Source organism: Pleurodeles waltl, chromosome 10 (assembly GCF_031143425.1).
Source record: "Pleurodeles waltl isolate 20211129_DDA chromosome 10, aPleWal1.hap1.20221129, whole genome shotgun sequence".
Lineage (NCBI taxonomy): Eukaryota > Metazoa > Chordata > Amphibia > Caudata > Salamandridae > Pleurodeles > Pleurodeles waltl.
The window spans coordinates 180,451,928-180,473,851 of NC_090449.1; the positions used below are offsets into that span (position 1 = coordinate 180,451,928).

General features: G+C 46.6%; 1 protein-coding gene across 4 annotated transcripts in view; it reads right to left on the reverse strand.

Annotated features, from left to right (window-relative positions):
* RSPH10B (radial spoke head 10 homolog B) overlaps positions 1-21,924 on the reverse strand; it is a 232,302-nt gene that overhangs the window by 186,330 nt on the left and 24,048 nt on the right. For all 4 annotated transcript variants that reach the window (XM_069210152.1, XM_069210149.1, XM_069210150.1 and 1 more), the window contains exon 3: positions 7,935-8,010. In XM_069210152.1, the coding sequence (XP_069066253.1) occupies positions 7,935-8,010 (76 nt within the window). The remainder of the gene's footprint in view (positions 1-7,934; positions 8,011-21,924) is intronic.

Below are 21,924 nucleotides of genomic sequence, written 5' to 3' on the forward strand. Positions count from 1 at the left end.
GGGAAAGCGGGAGAGACTACTAGATTTGTTGACCTAGCACTTATACTAGCCAATCGATTAATCACAATTCGCTGGAAGTCCCCTACTCCTTCATCAGACCAAAAATGGAGAAAAAAGTTACTCCGTTGGGGAGGCAGAGGGTGCAGCCTTGCATAGAGAGGAATATGGGTGACTGCAGAAGCTCCCTATATCAGCAGATGGGAGATGTTATTGGAACACCTCCGACAGAATGGGTTGGAGAACACCCCGGAGAACGTAGAGGGCACAAGAATTAACCGGGCAAGCTGAGCTGTGACTCACTGGGTTTGCTACTTGTGGATCCCATCTTCACTCCACGCCATGCCAATTCAAAGTTCTAGGCGGGGGGATCGACCCCTTGTTTCCTCCTTCCCCCCTTTGCAAAATGGCACAGATATTGACACTGTTTTAAAAAGGAGCACAGAGCAGGTTAAGGCTTGTTTGGGGGTAGGGGGTAATGGGCTGTTTAATGCACCCTTAATTAGTACTAGGAGCTGTGGAAGGCTTTCATGACAGGGATTGTAATATACCCAAGCAGAAAAGAGAAAATAGTTGATCAGTCCTTCGTTACACATTGATAAGGAGGGATAGAATTCTGGCGCACATTCAATCTTAAAGGCTATTTAACAGCATGGAGGTGACGTTTCGCAGATATCCAGGTGTTAGATCTGGACACATAATAAAATAGCAAATGGTTTTAGGTTGCACTTAGGAAAGATGCATAGAACGGAATGTCAGTAGAACTCCCTCAGTCAATGATTTATGTAATTACTCTTAACTCACTTGTTTGCTTAAGTAATGTTCGACTGTCAATTATGTGTACATAAATGGGCGCCATTGTTATTACGGCAAGTATATCTCAATTGCCTAGTACACTGAAATGTTGTGACTACAATGTAATGACTGTTTCACAACATGTTAATAAAAATATGTTTAAAAAAAAAAATCTTTGGCACCTGTTGATGCATCTTAACAAAATTTTCTCCCAAACTTTGAAGCTTACTTCGTCTGCTATCTGGAAAGTTTCGGGTGATCCATCAAGCAGGGGCCGAGAAAAATATGTGGTCAAAAAATGTGTTTTCCCCATGTTAATTCCCACATGGGTTTTGAACACGACTAATGCCCAAACCGCTAGACAGAATTACACCAAATTTGTCAGAAAGGTAGCACTTGGTCCAGAAAGCAACGTTTTTGTTATTTCGTGTAAATCTATTCAGTAGTTTTTGAGATATTAAAAGAAAAACAAATTTATATATCTAGGGACTCGGATCCTCTAAAGATCTGACAGACCCCCTGCTGAAATCTGATTGCCTGCCAACACTTCAACCAAGAAGTGTTAGTAGCCATTTTAGGGCTGGACCTCAGCCAAGCCCCTGAAAAACATTTTTTTAAAAAAGAAGAAGAAAAGGGGACAAGGTAGAAATACCCTGACCTCTTAGCTCTGGTGCTGCAGTCCCAGATGGACCTCACCAAGGCAAAAAAGCTTTTTTTTTAAACATTTTCACTGAAAATCACGGCTCTGGTGTTTTTTTGTTTTTTTTTAAAGTGGGGGGTCTCTAACTGGTTGTGAAAAAAGCCCCTGGGTCCCAGAGGCATTGTTTAAAAAAAGGAGGAGGGTGCATGGGGCTCCCCTCCTGAGGCTCTTGGAGCCCCAGGGACCTCCACCTCCCTGGGGCTTTGTAAAAAAAGGAGGGGGGCACAAGGGGTCCCCCTCCTGAGGCTCTTTGAGCCCCAGGGACTCCCTTTTTCCCCAGGGCAAAATAACATATAACGGGGTAGCCCCTCGTACCACTACCTCCCCGGGGAAAAATAACATATAACGGGGTAGCCCCTTGGACCACCACCTCCCTGGGGCAAAATACTTTTAAAACAATGAGAGAGGGACTGCGTGGTTCTCCACCCAGGCCATATACAGCCAGCCCTGAAAAGTAATGGAAGCGGGCTGCGTGGCCTCCTCCTGGAGCCAATAATGGCCTTGGTGACCGCCACCCCCAGGGATGGCTCCTGCTATGTCCTGGGGTGCCCACCTGTAATGATATTTGTGTTTTCACCACTGACTCCATGTTGCACTAAGCCTAACAGCACACCATCACATTAATGACCACCAGATTAATTTTGCCTGTTGACATTATTTTAGCGTTAGCCACTGCCACGTTAGAGGTGCAGATGCTGAAAGTGCAGAAGCTGCAAGTATTTGTCCATGCCATGTTATGTGATGTGCTTTTTGCTCATGTTTATATTCTGCATGTCTGCTTGTTCTTTCGCACCAAGGGCTTAGAGAGATAAGAGTGTACTAGGATGACGTTTATGGTATGGCAGGGAACAGTTTTGTTTTGAGGGAGCACCTTGGGATCTTGGCCAGTTCCAACATGTTCCTTTCAAAACTGACCTGAAGTAGCCAGCATTTTTTGACAACAAATTGCAGAGCGATAGGGGGGCTAGGAAATCTCCTTTCTGGCTTGTTTAAGGTATATAAGAGATCACAGATAGATGGTGAGGGGATTCAGAGACCTCGGACAGGATCTCAGGATGCTGATGCCTGTCATCCCGTAAGGGTAGATCTCTCTTTCTCTCCTTACAGTCGATCTGGGTTCTACGACTTGAAGCTGCTGGGAGAAATATGAAGGAGCAACTGTGCCCCATGGTGATGAATTTTTACTATTATTTGCGTTGCATAGGTATCTGTATCTTTGCATATATATTTGCTGTTCATAGATTGAAGATTCTTTACATGTTTTCATTTCATTATTGCGCACATTTTAAACGTGCACTTTGGTTGTACTTACCGTCCTTTACGAGCCTTGCAGAGTGATTTGATAAATGTATTCTCTACACTAAGAGGTGCATTCCAGAGATTCTTTTCAGTGTGTGTGTGTATTTCAGGTCGGTCAGCAGTAAAGCAAAACACCACCCCTGGGACATAGCTCTTTGTAGGAGCTGTCAAAGTGTCCCAGCTACAGCAAGCAGAGGTTTAATCTCTGATTACTCTTGCACACAGAAAGCTGCATGTTTACATGTGTTCAATAGCAATGCCAGCTCCCACAGGAGGCGGGGAGCTGGCTGGGACCACAAAGGTCTGAGGCTCCCTCTGCGATCACCATCATGCACACTGGGTGCCCTGGGCACCCAGGTGACATGGCTGGGGTCCCTGGGGCCCATTCTGGCCATGATGGGTATTTCACAGAAATTATTCCTCAACAAGAAGCACTTTCAAATGTAAACATAGCAGGTGCCCCCACTGAAGCTCCACTTATGTAAAGGACAAATGATCCTAAATCCTGCGCGTGGCAAAGGCAAAGTATGTGTGTTTTCTTGGCGATTCCATATTGAAAAATTATCGGAAATCCTTTGTGGAGGCGAGTGCATCATTGATCTATTGGAGCGCAATCTGTATGTGACTGTGACGAGTGGGTTCTTTCTTGTCCTCTCCTAGTGAGAGCAGAGTCCATGGTTCTCCCTTTAAATTGCTATGAGTATGCAAATGTGCAAATCACCTGCCAGCTTCGCCTGCTTTGACCCACCAGTCCACCTTAGTAGTATGCAAATGTCTTCCCCCTCTTGCCAGGATGTTGAACAGCTTACCAAAGGGCACATGAGTGCATTTCCCACTAATTTTGGTGAGGAGTTCTAGATGCCGAGGAATATTTGAGGACATATCAAAAAAACAAAGAAGCACTTCTTTCATATAGTGAAAAGGAAGGACCCTGGTTTGGTGAAGCGTTACCTCTTGGTAGTTTTGTTGTCTTCTTTATAGGAGGATTCATGTTATCACATATTTCTGGGTAAAGATGCACCAGGAACAATCATATTGTCAAAACACACACAAGGTCACTGGTGACATTTCCTTGTGCTCAATTACTCAGCTGTAGTGTAGAATACTTAGTGGGCTTTTATCCAAGGAAGCAGAAATAACTCCACTTAGGTAGACATTTTGTGCGAAACTGTGGACTCTTGCTGTATAAAAGGGCAGATAAGGTCTGTTTGTGGGCGAGTCACTCATACAGCTACTGACACACCCACAAAGACACTCACACACCCACTAAAAGACGCACTCAGACACTCATGTGTCCACTCAGAGACCCAATCAAAGACTCATGTACTCATTCACAGACCCACTCAGGGCCTCATGCACCCTCTCACAGGCCCATTTAGACACCCATGCACCCACTCACAGACCCACTCAGACTTTCACAGACCCTCTCAGACATTCATGCACCCAATCAGACCCACTCAGGCTCATGCACCCACTCACAGACCCACTCAGAGACTTATGCATTCACTCAGAGACCCACTCAGAAACTCAAGCACTCACTCACAGATGCACTCAAAGACTCATTTCCCACTCACATACCTACTCAGACACTCATGCACCCATTCACAGACTCACTTAGAAACTCATACACCCACTCACAGAAATACTCAGAGACTCACAGACCCACTCAGAGACTCACACACCCACTCATAGTCCTACTCAGACACTCACACACCCGCTGACAGACCCACTCAGACACTCTCACACCCACTCACAGACCTGCTGAGTCACTTATGCACTCACTCACACACTCACTGTCAAAGGTTAGTTGTTACAGTTAGGAAAGAATATTTAAAAAAACTTAGAAATTTGCTAAAAAAAACAAAGGTTACAGGGATGTTATAGTTAGGGAATAGAATGCAAAAAACCTTATAAATTCACTGAAAAAACTAAAGGCTATATGTATGTTATAGTTAAGAAATACAATTCAAAAACAGAGAAATTCACTCAAAAAAACAAAGGTTACAGGGACATAATAGTTAGGCTTACATTTTAAATGTGCAAAACCATAGAAATTCAGCAGTTATAGTTAGCGTTATCTCAAGTAATTATAACTTGTGCCCTAAGGTAACTATAACACGCCCCCTCGCCATGAAAATAAAAAGGCACCAACTATACCACGGACCCCCATTTGAATTAATTTCCCCAAAAATAGTGGGTTGGAAAGAGGGTATCTTATTGTGATATAGATTCCTAATGGGAGTAACTCAGGAACCCAAATGGGCAAACAAAAGACTTGTGCTTCCCTTGTGGGCAAACTTTAGTCCATGGTGAGCCTCAGTGGGGCTTTGTCTGGAGTCACAAGGTCAAATGGACCCCACAATAGGCCCCTGGGAAGAAGACACTCTTGCCTCCTCCAAAGACAAATAAACTGTAGGGTGCCAGTACGCCAGTGTCTGAGCCATGACTGGACCTTGGTCATCCGACTGGTGCTCATCCTCTATGGGGAGTCTTTGGGAGCCTGAGTGGAGCTTGGTGCACAAACCCCTACTCATAATGCTGGCTTCCTATAGCCTAGAAAGAGTTGTAGGAATCTATGCCACTTAAAGATTGTGTACTTTCTGCTCAGGTAGTCAACTCTATTTGTTCTTCCATTTCTTCCCTCGCTTGTGAGGTGCATTTGTCCAGCAGTAAGCTCTATCTCCTGCCTTTAAAAAAATGCACGGCTAAGGCTCATGTCACCAACTTCCATTAGTGCTCATTTCCAATCAGTTTATTCATCTCTGCCTTGAGCATGTTGCCATACTGATGAATGGGCATTCTCTGATTACCCTCTTTATTTGGTGTACATGCACACAGCACCTCGCTGCACACCCTGGCTTGGTTAACACAGCGTGGCAGCCTATTTGTTTCCGTTCCCCTGGCCTTTCATTAACAGAGACTATCCAGGTAAATCTATGGCTCTTTTTCCTACCCCTAAAATGAAAGATACAGAAAAAAGCAACATGGACGTGCAGGGTCACGCCTCCTACTCCTCCACCACACTTCTAGGCAGTGTACCTAAAGACAAGAAAAGTGCACCTCTGGCCACTCACTCACGACACCAAAACGCTTTCCGCATAGGATCACAACATACACAACACTCTGTGAACCATGCACTCGCTCGCGGTGCACCATGCCACCCATCCACAAATATGCTTCAGTGCCTCACAATGAGGAATAAAGCTCTACACAAATGCTATACATCTGCAATGCTATACACTGTTGCAGTACAACACAATACGGGCCAGATGTAGCAAAGGTTTTTTCCCATTCTGAGTCTATGGGAAAAAGTGTTCGTACATATGGCCCTACATTCTTAAATGATTCTACCTATGAAAAGAAACCCCGAAAAGAACAACATTTCTTAATTTTGTATCTCAAATCCATCCTCCAGGTTCGACCATAATGGACAGTCATTACCGCTCCTCAAAACAGTTACTACAACGAAAATCTTTAGGTTTCATCCAGGTTCAGACTGGCACATAACATATTCCCGGGCACCAAAGCAAAAGTGGGCCCCATTGGCGAAGTACATAGCTAAAAACTGGAAGTTCTGAACTTGTAAGGGCAGTCGCTATAGGTATTTTTCCAGGTATGGAAGTCTGCGTGGATGTGAGCTTGCTGCAGGCAATATTTATTTTAATATCATGGAAATTAACAGTAAAAACGGGGCCAGCAGGTAATTAAACAGACCCACAAACAGCCACAAAACCGGCCCATACACTGACCTATCAGACAAGGCTGTCGGCACTGCCTGATTGCCCTATAGGCCAGTCCGGCTCTGGTTTCACCCTCCAAACTGGACACAGAAGCACGTTTTAAATCTATAGCGCAAGGTTCTATAGCTTAAGGTGCTATCTATTGAGTATCGTTCAAAACAAGATAAACTATCACCTAAAAAAAGGATTAAAGACAATCATTGAAACCGTGTTGCACATTAGGAAAGTATTAGTGACCGAGCTTCCCAAGAAAATGCTTGTTTCCCTAAAGGCTGTCTAACTCTCTGCTGCCCCACTAAATTCTGGAATCAATCATCTGAAAATAACGGCCATTCTTACAAGATGAAAGGAATACCCTTTTACGCTCGCAGTACTTATAAGGCTGACTAAATCTGATTTTGGGAGCAAGTTTATCTTGTTTTGAATGGTGGATAGCACTTTAAGCTACAGACCTTTAAACTATAGATTTAAACCGTGCTTCTGTGTCTTGTTTGGAGTGTGAAACCCAAGCCGGTTCTAGCGTGTGGGCCAAGTGGGCCAGGCCCACCCAAACATGACCTTTGGCCCTCACAATAACAGCAAAAGAGGCCACAGAGAAAGTATCTGTTAAGTGCTTCCTCTATGTTGGTAAATGTGATCTTTTGTTTCACTTTTGTTTACTTTAATTATCAGTCAGGGGTCAATAAGAAATCCCTAGAATACATTTTATAGCGCAATTGTTCTTAACAATAGCTGTTTTACTTGTGCACTGATAAGGAGAAAATACTTAAGATGATTTTCCCTATTTTTCTACTGTCTGAGACAAAACTCTGGGCATGGCCGTAAAAAGAAAATAGCCCGGTGGCGAGTTTATCTCATGTATGAGGTAAGCTGCAGTGGGGAGGTGTGTGTTGGGGAAGAGGAGACCTGTCAATGATGCAGCAGGTGCAGTGGCACCAGAGCCCAGGTTGTAGTCTACCTCCAGAATTGTCAAAAACTAGGCACACATTGGCCCACCCAAATCCATCCTTGGCCCCTCCAGACATAAATTCCTGTAACGGGCCTGGTGAAACCTGGGTCGGATTGCCATATAGGGCAATGAGGCCGTGTCCCACAGACTTGTCTGATAGGTCAGTGTGTGGCCCGGTTTTGTGAATCAGGTCATAAATGTGTGCATGGTTGCTCTGGCAAATCTATTGCACATAGTAGCAGTCTACGCCGACACTTCACCTGAGACCACACATTAGCTAATACCATGGCGAGAATACATTGCGAAAAGTTCAATGGAATTAGGCTGGGCCCAAGGCAAAATTGTGTCAACTACATTGCACGTAATGTGGCCTTCATTTCTGCCTTCTGTAACATTGCAGCTGAGGTGCTCTAGAGTTAACAAAATAGTGCACATGAACACTAAGGTAACTTACCTTGTATACGTTGCCACCCTGAAAGTATGCAATCCCTTCACCTTCATATAACCCATGGACTTTTTCCCCTTCATACCTAAAAAATGAATGACACAAATAAAAGCATTCCTGACTAAACACAAGACAGTAAATATATGTGGATTAAATACCATAATTAGACGTCAAAGGTTATATACAGTAGAAAGATGCATGTGATGTTATGGCTTTTCAGGGCGTGAACCATTGTTTTCATGTCACTGGTGACAGTGTGAAGGCTTCATTCGGCACACTACTCATTTGACAGCTGATTTTATTATGTTTAATCAATGCAACAGTGAAGTTTCAGACAACCCTTGAGTCTTCATCATGGCTTGATGAATTACATTATGACTGGTTATGACTTATAATGTGCCGGCAGGTCTACTATTAGCGGTGAAGATACTGCACAATTGATTATTTTGTTCCTTGCATGAAATATGTATGTCTAATGGCTCTCCTTTGTTTGACTCTGATTATTCAATTCTTGTAGTGTCCTCTGCGTGAAGGAATCAGATCTTAGTCCCAAATGCTCTTCAATCAACTGGATTCAAATTTATATTGGCCCGTGTTCCTGCAAAGGTATCAATTTCTTTATGAGAGGTAAACATAGCATTGCCAGAAGCTCATTAATCACAGGAGTTAAGCCACCGAAATTTCTCTGAAGACATAACCCTTGTGCATGTTACCCTGCCTACTGTAGAATGGGAGTGGTTGGTTTAGAACTTTGTATTGCTGGCTGCTGGATGGAATCGAGGAGAGCTTCTTCTTTTGGTGTGGGCTCATAATTTTCAATACTGTACCATATGCTCACTTTTGTGTCTGATAATTCATTGTCGGTGGCGTGAGTGGTAGACGAACACCACAACCATAGAATATCTTGGCACGTGACCTCTCCTCTGCTGATATAGAAGACCATACTTAGTGCTGAACTTGTTGATGCCTGAATTCGATCTTCATCTTATAAGGTGAAGAAGATTCCAATCGCACCCTAGACCATTAAGTCACGTTGTCAGTTAGTATTAAAGCATATTTCACATGGGGTGCTATGAGCTGCTTTGACTGGAGTCAGTGCATACGTATAACAGGCATAATATAAGTCAGTGCTCCATAAACTACCCTTGCTGAAAACACTGGCAGGTTTGACCTTATGCAGCTACTTGAACTAACAGAAAGCATTCAAAGTTGTGCTCTTGCGAGAGAGCACTGATATTCCAGTATGTCACACCAAAAAGTCTGCTGGTCTATCTGTCAACCACCATCAGTCATACATCCAGAGTATTGAGCTCACTCGCACGGCATCCACAGAGAAATCCCTGTTGAATGAGCAATATGCATTTAGTTGGTGCTTCAGTGCATACCTATTACCTAGCCAAGGTAAACAAGGACAATGAGTTAAGGATTCAGGACAGAAGGTTTCCTGGATCATGGTACTGATGTTTGATGGACCCTGGATTTGGTAGAGTTTGACTGAACCATTGAAGATTGTACAATAACTTTCACAGAGAGTTAAAAGCATGGTTATGTTTGTGTTCTTGCAGTATTCATCTTACCTCGCAACTTCAAAAACCCTTTGCTAGTGTGTTGCAGCAAACATCCAGGCAGTCACACGCTCACCTCGATTCCTAATGTACCCAGGACAGCCCAATTCAGGAAGTCCCCAATGCACCACCGAGCTAGGGATGTGATGGGCACAACTTTAGACTGGACAAAATGGGTTTCGGCACTTAGTTCACATTGATAGTCAATGTTTTAAAAAGAGGAGTGTTGATCTTCAATCAACTATTGCTGTTGAGAGAAATATGTTTTCTAATAGAGCCCAAAAAAGTGTTAGTAAATTTACCCTAAGGAGTGTGAAATCATTAGAACCAGTAGATATATAGGCAAATACAAATGCAAATGGAGGCTTCAAAGTAGTTACTGAGTTAAGCATGCATGGGCGAATATTCTATGACACAGTAGGTACTTATGACCTGGAAGGTTGCACTTGCCACTCAGTGAAAATGCCAGACCTTTACCATACAAAAGATTTGAAATAGCAAAGGGAGTTTTACAAGATTGTATTCGCCTGTTTTGAGATCGGGAAATGTTCTTTTAAAGTTAGAATTTTATGCAATGGCCGAAGGCTAGTATGGATGATGGGGGATGCAGAAGGGGAAAGAGTATGCAGTGAGTGGTTTGTCTACAGAAGAAACATTGAAGAATGATTTCCAGTGTTATGTTAAGTGTGCAAGAAGGTGTCCAATGAGATATACTTGATACTGAAGGAACACCCTTGATCCATCAGTCAAGATGAGAATGATGCAGGTGGACATAGAACATGAAAGACATCTAATAGGCCAACTAATAGTAGTCCTTTACAAGACTAAAGTATTAGCGGGCCTATCATGGATGAGGATAGTCTTGAGGAATGATCTCGGTGTGGCTCAAATTACAGTCACCAGCAGGTTAAGAAGATTCAGTTTCAGCTAGTGCAGTGTCTTAGGAATGATGGTCTGAGTCTGCAGCAGTTTTATGGGTCTGGCTCATGCCACAGCTCTGTAAAATTGCTGTTGACATAGTTGATGATTATTTTACATAGGAAGTGGTACAGTTCATGGAATGGCCTGATACTAATCGAGTAATTAAGCTTTTCAGGGACATGTTAGAGGGACTTAGTGAGGAAAGTGTGGAATAGAACAGAGGAGAATGCCTATTAGAAGCCTTAATAGATTAACTTGCAAATGTGTTCAGTGGTGCATGAGCGAAGGTAAGTCTGCTAAGGTGTGACACATTCAATGCTCTGGTCCTATTGCAACCCCCCAGAAACTAAAACAGGTTGCAACCTATTAGATCTGTTGACAAGGATGCTGCCTCTATTTTGATCTTAGGGTGGCTACTAAATAAAATGGATTGACCACAATATGTGCCTGAGGGCTGTGCACTGAGTGGGGATCAGTCTGTGCCTTCTACCCACAGGCAGTGCACTTTACGAAGAGCGGAGGCATTTTTGACATCAAGTGAAGCAGAAAAGCTTAGCTTTGTAAATACATTTTTTGACTAAAAAGCCAAAAAACAGAGAGTTCAATGCTCCAGGGGCCTCACTGAAGGAGCTGGAAAAAAGCACAGTGCCAACTGTCACCTAACTGTACCCAATGTAACCGCACTCTCACCTCTGGGGCAGGAAGGGATACAGGAGTTCCTATAGGTCTTCAAGGCATGGTGCCAGTATTCTTTGGCTAACAACGCCTGTGCATTTTCTTGCAGCTAAGACTATGGCCCTCATTTTGAGTCTGATGGACTTCAGACTGCAAGACTCACGGTGGTGGTCCCACCACCGATGGGCCGGTGTTGTGGACTGCCATATTACGAGTGTGGCGGTTTGGCCTGTGCCACACTGCCACTTTCCCTTTCCTACCACCAAGGCAATCAGACCGCCGGGCCAGAGGTTAGCAGCTCTGACCCGGTGGTCCACCTAAAGACCACCGGCGGTATAAGGAGTTCCCTTTCCGCCTGGCGGAAAGGCCACCAGCTACAGGAATTTGCATTCCTGTCGCCGGTAGATTGCTCCCCACCCCCCTTCCCTTACCACATTCTCACCCCCCACCCCCGCTCACTGTAGTAAAACACCCACCTCCGCACCCACTACTTACCCAGCATATGCACGCACCCAAATGCACAAAATTCCACATATTGACACACATGCACACCCTGACACTCACTCACTCACTCACTCACACAACACCCTTACACTTGCGCATGAACACACACACAACACCCTCCCACCCCCCCCGGATCCATACGCACACTCACAGTCACACACACACACAACACCCCCCTCCCCTTTCGGACGGTCACCATACCTGGTCGTCGAGGTGGTTGTCCGGGAGGGAAAGGTCCTGGCGCTTGCACTGCCGCCAGCGCCCCGCCAACACAACAACACCATGCCGTTTTTTAAATTGAAATATGACAAGCGGTGTTCTGTTGGCGTGTCGGTGTCTGCAGTTAGACCACTAGACCGCTGACCACCTGTAGGACTGCTGGCAGTTTTCCACCTGGAAAATGTCGGAAAGCCACCAGCAGATGTAATATGGCGGTCTGAGGACCGCCATGCTGGAGGTCTTTTGGCAACAGAACAAACAAAGACCAAATATCATTTTTATGTAACTTCACTAATATGCACAGACTGAGCTTCAAAGCCAAAAGACAACCCTGGATATAATTTTGATGTTCTACATATGGCATGGTAAGATTGAGGAAGTTGTTGGTAAGAGAGAGCTAGTCATTTTCTGACAAACCCAAAGTTATCAAACAAAAGACAAAAGATTTAAGACAGTGCAATGAAATCAGAAATCAGTATGCAACATTTTGCCTGCCCATTTTCAACATACACATAGATTTTTACTAGTAAGTTTTACCAGTCATGAAACCTGTACTTGCCTCGACCAATAAGGATGAGAAAAGCACTGACATCATGCAAGAGTAATTTTAGTGTGCATACCTGTCCCTACCCGGACAGAGACACACACGTAAACAGTGGGCTTGAAGGAAACAGTACCGAGGCCTCTTAGATTTCATCATACCCACTGTCTCATTGAGTTCTTCTGGCACCTCTATTAGGTTTTTAACCAGGAGAAAAAAATGGCTAAAGACGAACACTAGAGTACATATTTATGAATCCCTTGTACCTCTGTGCGTCACTTTTTGTGATGCAATGGCAGCGCAAACCTTGAACTTATATCTATGAGGCAACGCAAAGCTACTTTGTAGATATGGAGTAAGGCAAATGCTTGATGCAGAAGAATAAGCCCCGGCCCTCAAAAATAAGCGCCGGTGCTCAGCACCGGCCACAACAAGCACAAATTAAGCACTGACGCCTCCCCAGGGGAGGCAAAAGGAGGAGAAATATCATTATTTCTCCTCGTTTGTTCCTCTTTCTATGTGTACTGCAAAAGCCTCCAAGGATTGTTTTTGTGCAGGAAGGTGCCCCTTCCTGTACAAAAGCAATCCTGCCTACAGCGCAGACACTCTTGCACCTTGGTGCAAAGGTGCCTGCATTGGGACTAGGCTGCCAAAATGGCGCCAATGAAATGGGAAAGGACAGGAATGTGCCATACTGCATAGATACAGCACATCCTGCCCTTTGACGCCAGGAAGCACAGCAAGGTGACTTGCTGTCCTGCGTCAAAAGCCCATAAATATGGGCCCAAGTCTCTAGCTGACCGTCAATTACTGCCTCAGCAATTGGTAAACTGAAAAGTATTGCACAGACGCTCATTAGCACAAATTAGTTGTGTCCCTTTTGCCATTTACCTTTATTCCTCCGCAAATTCATTTCTGAGCACAAGCAGGAAGGCCATGAAGCATTTTCATTTTTTCACTCCTAATTCAACGGGAGACTATTTTTAATACAGTTACATTATTCATAAGGATGCATGCGTCACATATGCAGATGGTGAGTTGGCTACCAGTTCCCAATTGAGGAGCCACAACAATTTTCTAGGTACAAATTACTAATGCCATATCCATGATGTAATTCGAGCTATATTGTTTTACAGTAGGGAACTCAAGTGGTGTTATTATGGGTTTTCAATACCTGGTTTTGTACCTTCGTTCCATGTTTAACTATAAATATTTTGGCACCCCAGTTGTAATATGCTGCAATACATCACTGTTTTGAATGATTGCATTATATGCATTCACAAAAATACATAGCATTGTGTTGAACAGATACTGTTCAGGTTTTCTTGTGTCAATTTCTCAGTTCAGGGTTTTAGTAACTATAACAGGAGTCAGTTGTTTATTATGGAATGAGATGTGTTAGAAATTGGGTTTTTGGTTGGCAGTCAGGTTACCCTCTGTCCAAGCAAGAACCCTCACTCTAGTCAGGGTTAGTCACACACAATCCAAATTATCCTGTGCCCACCCTCTGGTAGCTTGGCACGAACAGTCAGGCTTAACTTAGAAGGCAATGTGTAAAGCATTTGTGCAATAAATCATACAATAACACAATATAGAACCACAAAAATACACCACACAGTGTTTAGAAAAATATATAATATTAATCTGGGTAATTGCAGGTCAAAACGATCAAAGATGCATCATGAATTTGTAAAGATATCACTGAAAAGTGATATGAAGTGTCTTAAGTCTTTAAAAAGTAAACAAAGTCTCTTTCAAGCACAAAGTACCTGGTTTGGAGTGGAAAATCTCCGCAGAGGGCCGCAGAAGAAGAGATACGTGGAAAAATGGTGTGTGCGTCGGTTTCTTCCCTGCACACACGGACTTGCGTCGGTATTTTTCACGCGGGGAAGTCGTGCGCCATTTTCTGGCGTGCGGACAGGTCCCCTTTCAGTTCAATCCTGTCTGCCAGGGTCCCAGTAGGGGGTGTGGCAGTCCTTTGTGTGAGAGCAGGCCCTCCACCCTCCCAGCCCAGGAAGACCCATTCAAAATGCAGATGTATGCAAGTGAGGCTGAGTACCCTGTGTTTGGGGTGCGTCGGTGTGAATGCACAAGGAGCTGTCAACTAAGCCCAGCCAGACATGGATTGTAAGGCACAGAAAGATTTAAGTGCAAAGAAATGCTCACTTTCTAAAAGTGGCATTTCTAGAATAGTAATATTAAATCCAACTTCACCAGTCAGCAGGATTTGGTATTACCATTCTGGCCATACTAAATATGACCTTCCTACTCCTTTCAGATCAGCAGCTACCACTTCAATACTGTATGAGGGCAGCCACAATGTTAGCCTATGAAGGGAGCAGGCCTCACAGTAGTGCAAAAACGAATTTAGGAGTTTTACACTACCAGGACATATAAACTACACAGGTACATGTCCTGCCTTTTACCCACACAGCACCCTGCTCTAGGAGTTACCTAGGGCACACATTAGGGGTGACGTATATGTAGAAAAAGGGGAGTTTTTAGATTTGGCAAGTACTTTTAAATGCCAAGTCGAAGTGGCTGTGAAACTGCACACACAGGCCTTGCAATGGCAGGCCTGAGACCAGGTTAAGGGGCTACTTAAGTGGGTGGTACAACCAGTGCTGCAGGCCCACTAGTAGCATTTAATCTACAGGCCCTAGGCATATACAGTGCACTTTACTAGGGACTTATAGGTATATTAAATAGTCCATTCAGGTATGATCCAATGTTCCCATGTTTAAAGGGAGAGAGCATATGCACTTTAGCACTGGTTAGCAGTGACAAAGTGCGCAGAGTCTAGAAACCAGCAAAAATGAGGTCAGAAAAAGAGAAGGAGGAAGGCAAAAAGTCTGGGGAAGGGCCATTTCCAACAAGATGACTATTTCTACTGAATTAAAGTATAAATGCCACCCAACCACCTTTCAGTATGACGTATTGTATTCTATGTGGTGTGTGTTGTGTTGTTGTAGGTTGTGGTTACATCACAATATTGCCAGACTGCTTGAGCTATCTGCATTCAAACCCTAAAAATGACACATGGTCTGCACCCCTCGTGCGCTCCCCCCTGCCACTTTCCCCTGCCGCTGCCTCCCTGCGGCCCTCCCTTCTCGCGCCCCCATTCGCCGCTCCCTCCCACCTCCCAGCTGCTCCTCCCTCCCCCCTCCCTTCTTAATGGCTGGCGCTACGCGTCGAGGGTGAGTGACCTCTGACCTGATTTCGGTCAAGAGCTCGCACCCCCACGTCCGCAGCACCACCCTGCTGTGCCTGTGTCCCGAACCCCGCCCACGCTGCTGCTAGCGTGTTCGAGGCCCGTCTAGTGGGCTTCTGGTAAGCTTCGCTGTCCCCGTGTGCTTTGTGCCGCTTCTGTACTGGATTTGTGACTGCATTCAGCGCCTTGCTTATTCTGCCTTTTCTGCCCGTATTTGTGACTGCATTCTGCCACTGTATTTGTGACCGTATTCTGCGCCCCGCTTAGTCTGCCTTTTCTGCCCGTACTTGTGACTGCATTCTGCCACTGTATTTGTGACCGTATTCTGCGCCTTGCTTAGTCTGCCTTTTCTGCCCGAATTTGTGACTGCATTCTGCCACTGTACTTGTGACCGTATTCTGCGCCTTGCTTAGTCTCCCTTTTCTGCCCGTATTTGTGACTGACTGTATTCTGCGCCTTGCTTATTCTGCCTTTTTTGCTCCATTTGCCGCCTTCACTGTATTTGTGACCTTTTCCGTTTGCCGTTTTCACTGTATGTGTGACTTTATTCTGTGCCTTACTTTTTTGTGCCTTTTGCTCCATTTTCTCCATTTGTGCCTCTCCTACTGTTGTAACCGCTTTTTTCGCCCCTTGTGCGCTCCCCCCCTGCCACTTTCCCCTGCCGCTGCCTCCCTGCGGCCCGCCCCCCTTGCTCCCCCATTCACCCCTCCCTCCCGCCTCCCAGCTGCTCCTCCCTCCCCCTCCCTTCTTAATGGCTGGCGCTGCGCGTCCACGCCTGGACCGCGCCCAGTGCCACCCCCCCTGGTCCGCACACCCCCCGCAACACCATACGCCGCTACTCTGCCAACGAACTCATCGCCCTCAATCTCGGTTCCTCCACTACATGCTTCCAGGCCACAACGAAGAACACCAAAGGACCCTTCTCCTGCCGCGCCTGCAACTTCACCTGCAACAGAACAAGGAAACCTGCAACAACCAGCACAAACCACCTCCACTGCATACTCCTCAACACACGCTCCGCACGAAAGCACGCCATCGACTCTGGTACCTGCTCAACACCACCGCCCCAGAAGTAGCCTTCCTGACCGAAACCTGGTGGAACGACTCCTCAGCACCTGACATCGCCATAGCCATCCCGGACGGCTACAAGATCACCAGAAGAGACCGCCCCAACGGAATCGGAGGAGGAATAGCCATCGCCCACAAATCCACCCTCAAAATCCACACCCGCACGGACGACACCCTCAAGACCGCCAAACACCTGCACTTCCGGATCCACACTGACCCCAACACCACCCTCAGGGGAACGCTCATCTACCGACCCCCAGGACCACGAGCATCCTTTAGCGACTCTATCGCCGACCTCACGAGCACCCACGCCCTCGCCTCTACGGACTACATCCTCCTTGGAGACCTCAATTTCTACCTGGAGAACAACAACGACGCCAACACCACATCTCTGATCGACAACCTCTCCAACCTCGGCCTCAGACAACTGGTCAACACACCCACCCACATCGCCGGCCACACGCTCGATCCAATCTTCTCCGCAAGCAACCACGTCACCTTCAGCCACACCACCGAACTCCACTGGACCGACCACCAATGCGTCCACTTCACATTCAAGAAGCACACCGAACACCACCGCACCCAACTACCACCCCACCGCCGCTGGAGCAAAGTCACTGAAGACCAACTGACCAGCACCCTCGCCCAGAACCCACCCACCGACCCAGACACCACCGCCATCAACCTACGACGGTGGATCAACGACTGCGCCAACACCCTCGCACCTCTCAAAAAGCCCACCGACAACCAAGGAAAGAAAAAAGCCACCTGGTTCACTGACAAACTCATCACCTCCAAACGCACCTGCCAGTAACAAAAGAAGAAATGGCTCCTCGAACGCACACCAGACAGCCTGACAGCCCACAAGGAAGCCACCTGCAAGCACCACCAGCTAATCCAACTCGCCAAACGCTCCCACTTCACAGAACGCCTGAACAACAACGCACACGACAGCAAAGAACTCTTCTGCATCGTGAAAGAGCTATCCAACCCCAGCGCCAACGCCAACGACATCCCACCCTCCCAAGAACTCTGCGACGCCCTGTCCACCTTCTTCTATCAGAAGATCGCCGATATTCACAACAGCCTCAACACCACGCCTCCGCCTGACCGCACCTCCGACAGCTCCACCTACACCAACCGCCTGACCGCCTGGACCCACGTAGACGACTTGGAAACCTGCAAGATCATGAACTGCATCCACTCGGGATCCCCCTCAGACCCATGCCCCCACCACGTCTACAACAAAGCCGAGTCTACCATCGCCCCCCAACTTCGAAAGATCATCAACTTATCCTTCGAAACCGCAACCTTCCCGGAAAGCTGGAAGCACGCCGATATCCACGCCTTCCTCAAGAAACCCAAGGCAGACCCCAACGACCTCAAAAACTTCCGCCCGATCTCCCCCCTCCCCTTCCCGGCGAAGGTCATCGAGAAGATCGTCAACGCTCAGCTCACCCACCACCTCGAGGACTACTCCATCCTGGACCCCTCCCAGTCCGGTTTCAGACGCAACTACAGCACCGAAACTGCTCTCCTCGCCGTTACAGATGATATCAGACAGCATAGGGACAACGGCGAAACATCAGCCCTCATCCTCCTGGACCTCTCCGCAGCCTTCGACGCGGTTTGCCACTGCACCCTACTAACACACCTCCACGAAGCCGGAATACAAGAAAAAGCCCTCAACTGGATCTCCTTCTTCCTCTCCGGCAGAACCCAGAGAGTCTGACTCCCTCCGTTCCGCTCCGAAGCCACCAACATCATCTGCGGCGTACCCCAATGCTCCTCCCTAAGCCCGACGCTGTTCAACGTCTACATGGCCCCCCTCGCACAACTGGCCCGTCAGCACAACCTCAACATTCTCTCCTACGCCGACGACACCCAGCTCATCCTCTCCCTCACCAAAGACCCACACACCGCCAAAGCCAACCTCCATGAGGGAATGAAGTCCATCGCCGAATGGATGAGAAAAAGCCGCCTGAAATTGAACTCCGACAAGACAGAGGTCCTCATCCTCGGACGCACCCCCTCAGCCTGGGACGGCTCCTGGTGGCCCACCGCACTGGGACCCCCTCCAACACCAACCAACCACGCACGCAACCTGGGCTTCGTCCTTGACTCCACCCTCACCATGTCCAAACAGGTCAACGCAGTTTCCTCCTCCTGCTACAACACCCTCCGCATGCTCCGTAGAATCTACAAATGGATCCCGACGGAAACCAGAAAAACTGTGACCCAGGCCCTCGTCAGCAGTAGACTAGACTACGGCAACGCACTCTACACAGGCATCCCAGCAAAAGACAGCCGACGCCTCCAACTCATCCGCCCGACTGGTCCTCGACGTACCCGCCGATGCCACATTTCCCACCACCTGAAGGACCTCCACTGGCTCCCCGTGGACAAGAGGATCAAGAGGATCACCTTCAAGCTCCTCACCCACGCTCACTAGGCACTCCACAACGCCGGACCAGCCTACCTGAACAACAGACTCAACTTCTACGTCCCCTCCCGCCAACTCCGCTCCGCCAACCTCGCCCTCGCCATCGTTCCCCGCTTCCAACGCAAGACCGCCGGCGGCAGATCCTTCTCCTATCTCACCGCCAAGACCTGGAACACCCTCCCGACCGCCCTGCGACAGACCCAGGACCTTCTCACCTTCAGGAGACTCCTCAAGACCTGGCTCTTCGACCATTAGCAGCAGCCCCCCCCTCAGCGCCTTGAAACCCTAACGGGTACGTAGTGCGCTCTATAAATATTGTGATTGATTGATTGTGTAGCTTGATCGCCAAAGTTAATATTTGTACCACTTGTGTAGATATTGAGACACTGAAGAAATGCTTAATTAATGTGTGGTGCCAAAGGGTCTGCGCTTCCACCGATGTTTCTATATAAAAGCAGGTGCGGCTCCTCCACTAGGTAGGAGAAGCGTCACCTCCACACCAGCAGCTGCAAACCTTTTACCAAAAAACGATAATTAACTATGTTTATTATTGTTTTTTGGTAAAGGGGGCAAGGCCACAGGCTGTGACGAGCACTGAGGGGCGAGTGCACAGCACTCCCGCTCACTGTGCATGTATGTTTGGCCGGCCGCCTCGGCCGACGAAACACACATGCGCAGTAGGCTCTCTCCAGCCTGGCACTGTGTTGCCTGGCTGGAGAGAGCAGGCCCAGGCTCCCAGTCTGCAGGCGAGCACCCTTGCTTGGTGCTACCAGCCAATCCTAACGCTGCTATGAGCAGTGTCAGGATTTGCCGCAGGGCAGGCTCGGAGCCTGTGCCTGCAGCCTGTCTGCAGGAGAGGAGCAGCACAGTGGTGACAGCAGCGGCGCGACGATAGAGGTACGTTTTTTTTTAATGATCAATTACCCACACGCGAGCCACCCTGCCCCATAAAGCACCACGAGCCTCTCCTGTATAAAAGTAGCTTACACTTTCTGTTTAAACGTGTGGGATTTATACTTGTCCACATAGGTTTGTGATATATAAACGTCATTCAAACTGGGAATGAAATACCCGAAGTCAAGAAAAAAACTCACCACATTAAAGTAGCCAATTGATCAAAGTCCAGTAGAGCATTTTATTGATTAATCAACCAGCTGAAAGACCAGGGGCAGTGACAGAGTGAAAAGAAGTGCAGCACTTTTTATCAGAAACACCTAACAAAATGCAGTGGTGAAATAAAGAATGGAGAATAACTGGTCCAGCAAGGCCTAGGACGCTTACTGTGCGTCTGATTTCCAAAAGACTCTTCGGTCTTCCGTCAGTGGTTGTAAATGCATGAGGGATGATAACAGACTGGCGGAAGAATCCACAAGGGCAAACGACTGATGGGTTATGCTGGGATCATAAATATGTTGTCAGAACTTTATGAATTACTAATCAGGGGAATATGTTAGGCATGAATGACCACTTTAAAAATCACCAGGTAGAGGCCTATGCAGAAATGAAAAATTACTAAATTGTTATGCCACAGGAGACACACCTGAATATAAATAAAAATAATAAGATTACTAACTGGGCAGTTTGAAATGTCATCATTTTCAAATTACTAACGGATCTGGCGATATGGATCAGTTGCCAGCTACAAAAGCAATCACCAATATCAGATAGGGATGCCCAGTCAGAATCGTTACTATCCAGGTATTTTCCCAAAGGTGATGGCAGCTCTTAACACGAACGACCACAATGTAACAGGTTACGAATCACAAAGTGGCTTTAGAGGAGCGGGACAAATCCCTATTTGGAAGGGGAAGTTTAGGGCATCCTTTCCAAATAGTTGTTCATTATGGAAGGTATCAACCAAAAACCGGTTGCATAACATTGACATTTTACCAACTCCCAACAATACGTGGTAAGCCATTTGCAAAATGGAAGGAGTCCCTAAAGGATTCCTCCCTTATGTTGTGAAGTAGGCAGTGAACAAGAGGGACCACTATTTACTCTCAAAGAAACTTTTTAAAAGGATTAAACTTTTCCCTTTAAATGCAGTCCTGTTTCCTTCAAGAAAACTGGCTGCATATGAAAAAATAATTTTAAAAGTGCTCTTAGACATGAAGGTCTGCTGACCGCAGAATAGCCATTATCCCTATTATGTCCACCAATCACTGTCATAATTTGCGACCCACCTCATAAATAATGATCGGTTATCAAATTGCAACCAACTACAATTTGTAATTTTGTGAACCAACCTATTAGTACATAGGTCAGTTCACAAATTTCCACACCTGTCACAAAAATACAGGTCATAATACAGGTCACCATGGGACCTGAGCTCTGTCGGACCATCAACCAATCCTCGAGACCACCATCTTCCCATCTGACTGGAAGCAAGCCAAGATCAAGCTGCTACTAAAGAAACCTACCTCCGACGCAAGGGAGCTGAAGAATTACAGACCCATCTCTCTGCTCCCTTTCCCAATCAAAGTAACAGAAAAGGCAGTTCAACCAGCAACTCACCAATTTCCTCGAGGTTCACCAGATCCTAGAATCATTCCAATACAGATTCAGGAGCAACCATAGCAACAAAACAGCAATCCTTGCAGCCACCAATGACTTATGTGTCATACTAAACCACAGACACACAGCCGCACTCAACCTCCTCGAACTCTCCGCCGCATTCGACACCATCTCCCACTCCACCCTCTGCGCCAGACTGCACGACACCGGCATCTGCAGCAAAGCACTGAAATGGATCAAATTCTTCCTCGTCGGAAGAACACAGAGTGTCAGACTACCACCCTTCACATCGGAACCCAAGGAAACTTGCTGCGGATTACCCCAAGGATCATCTCTCT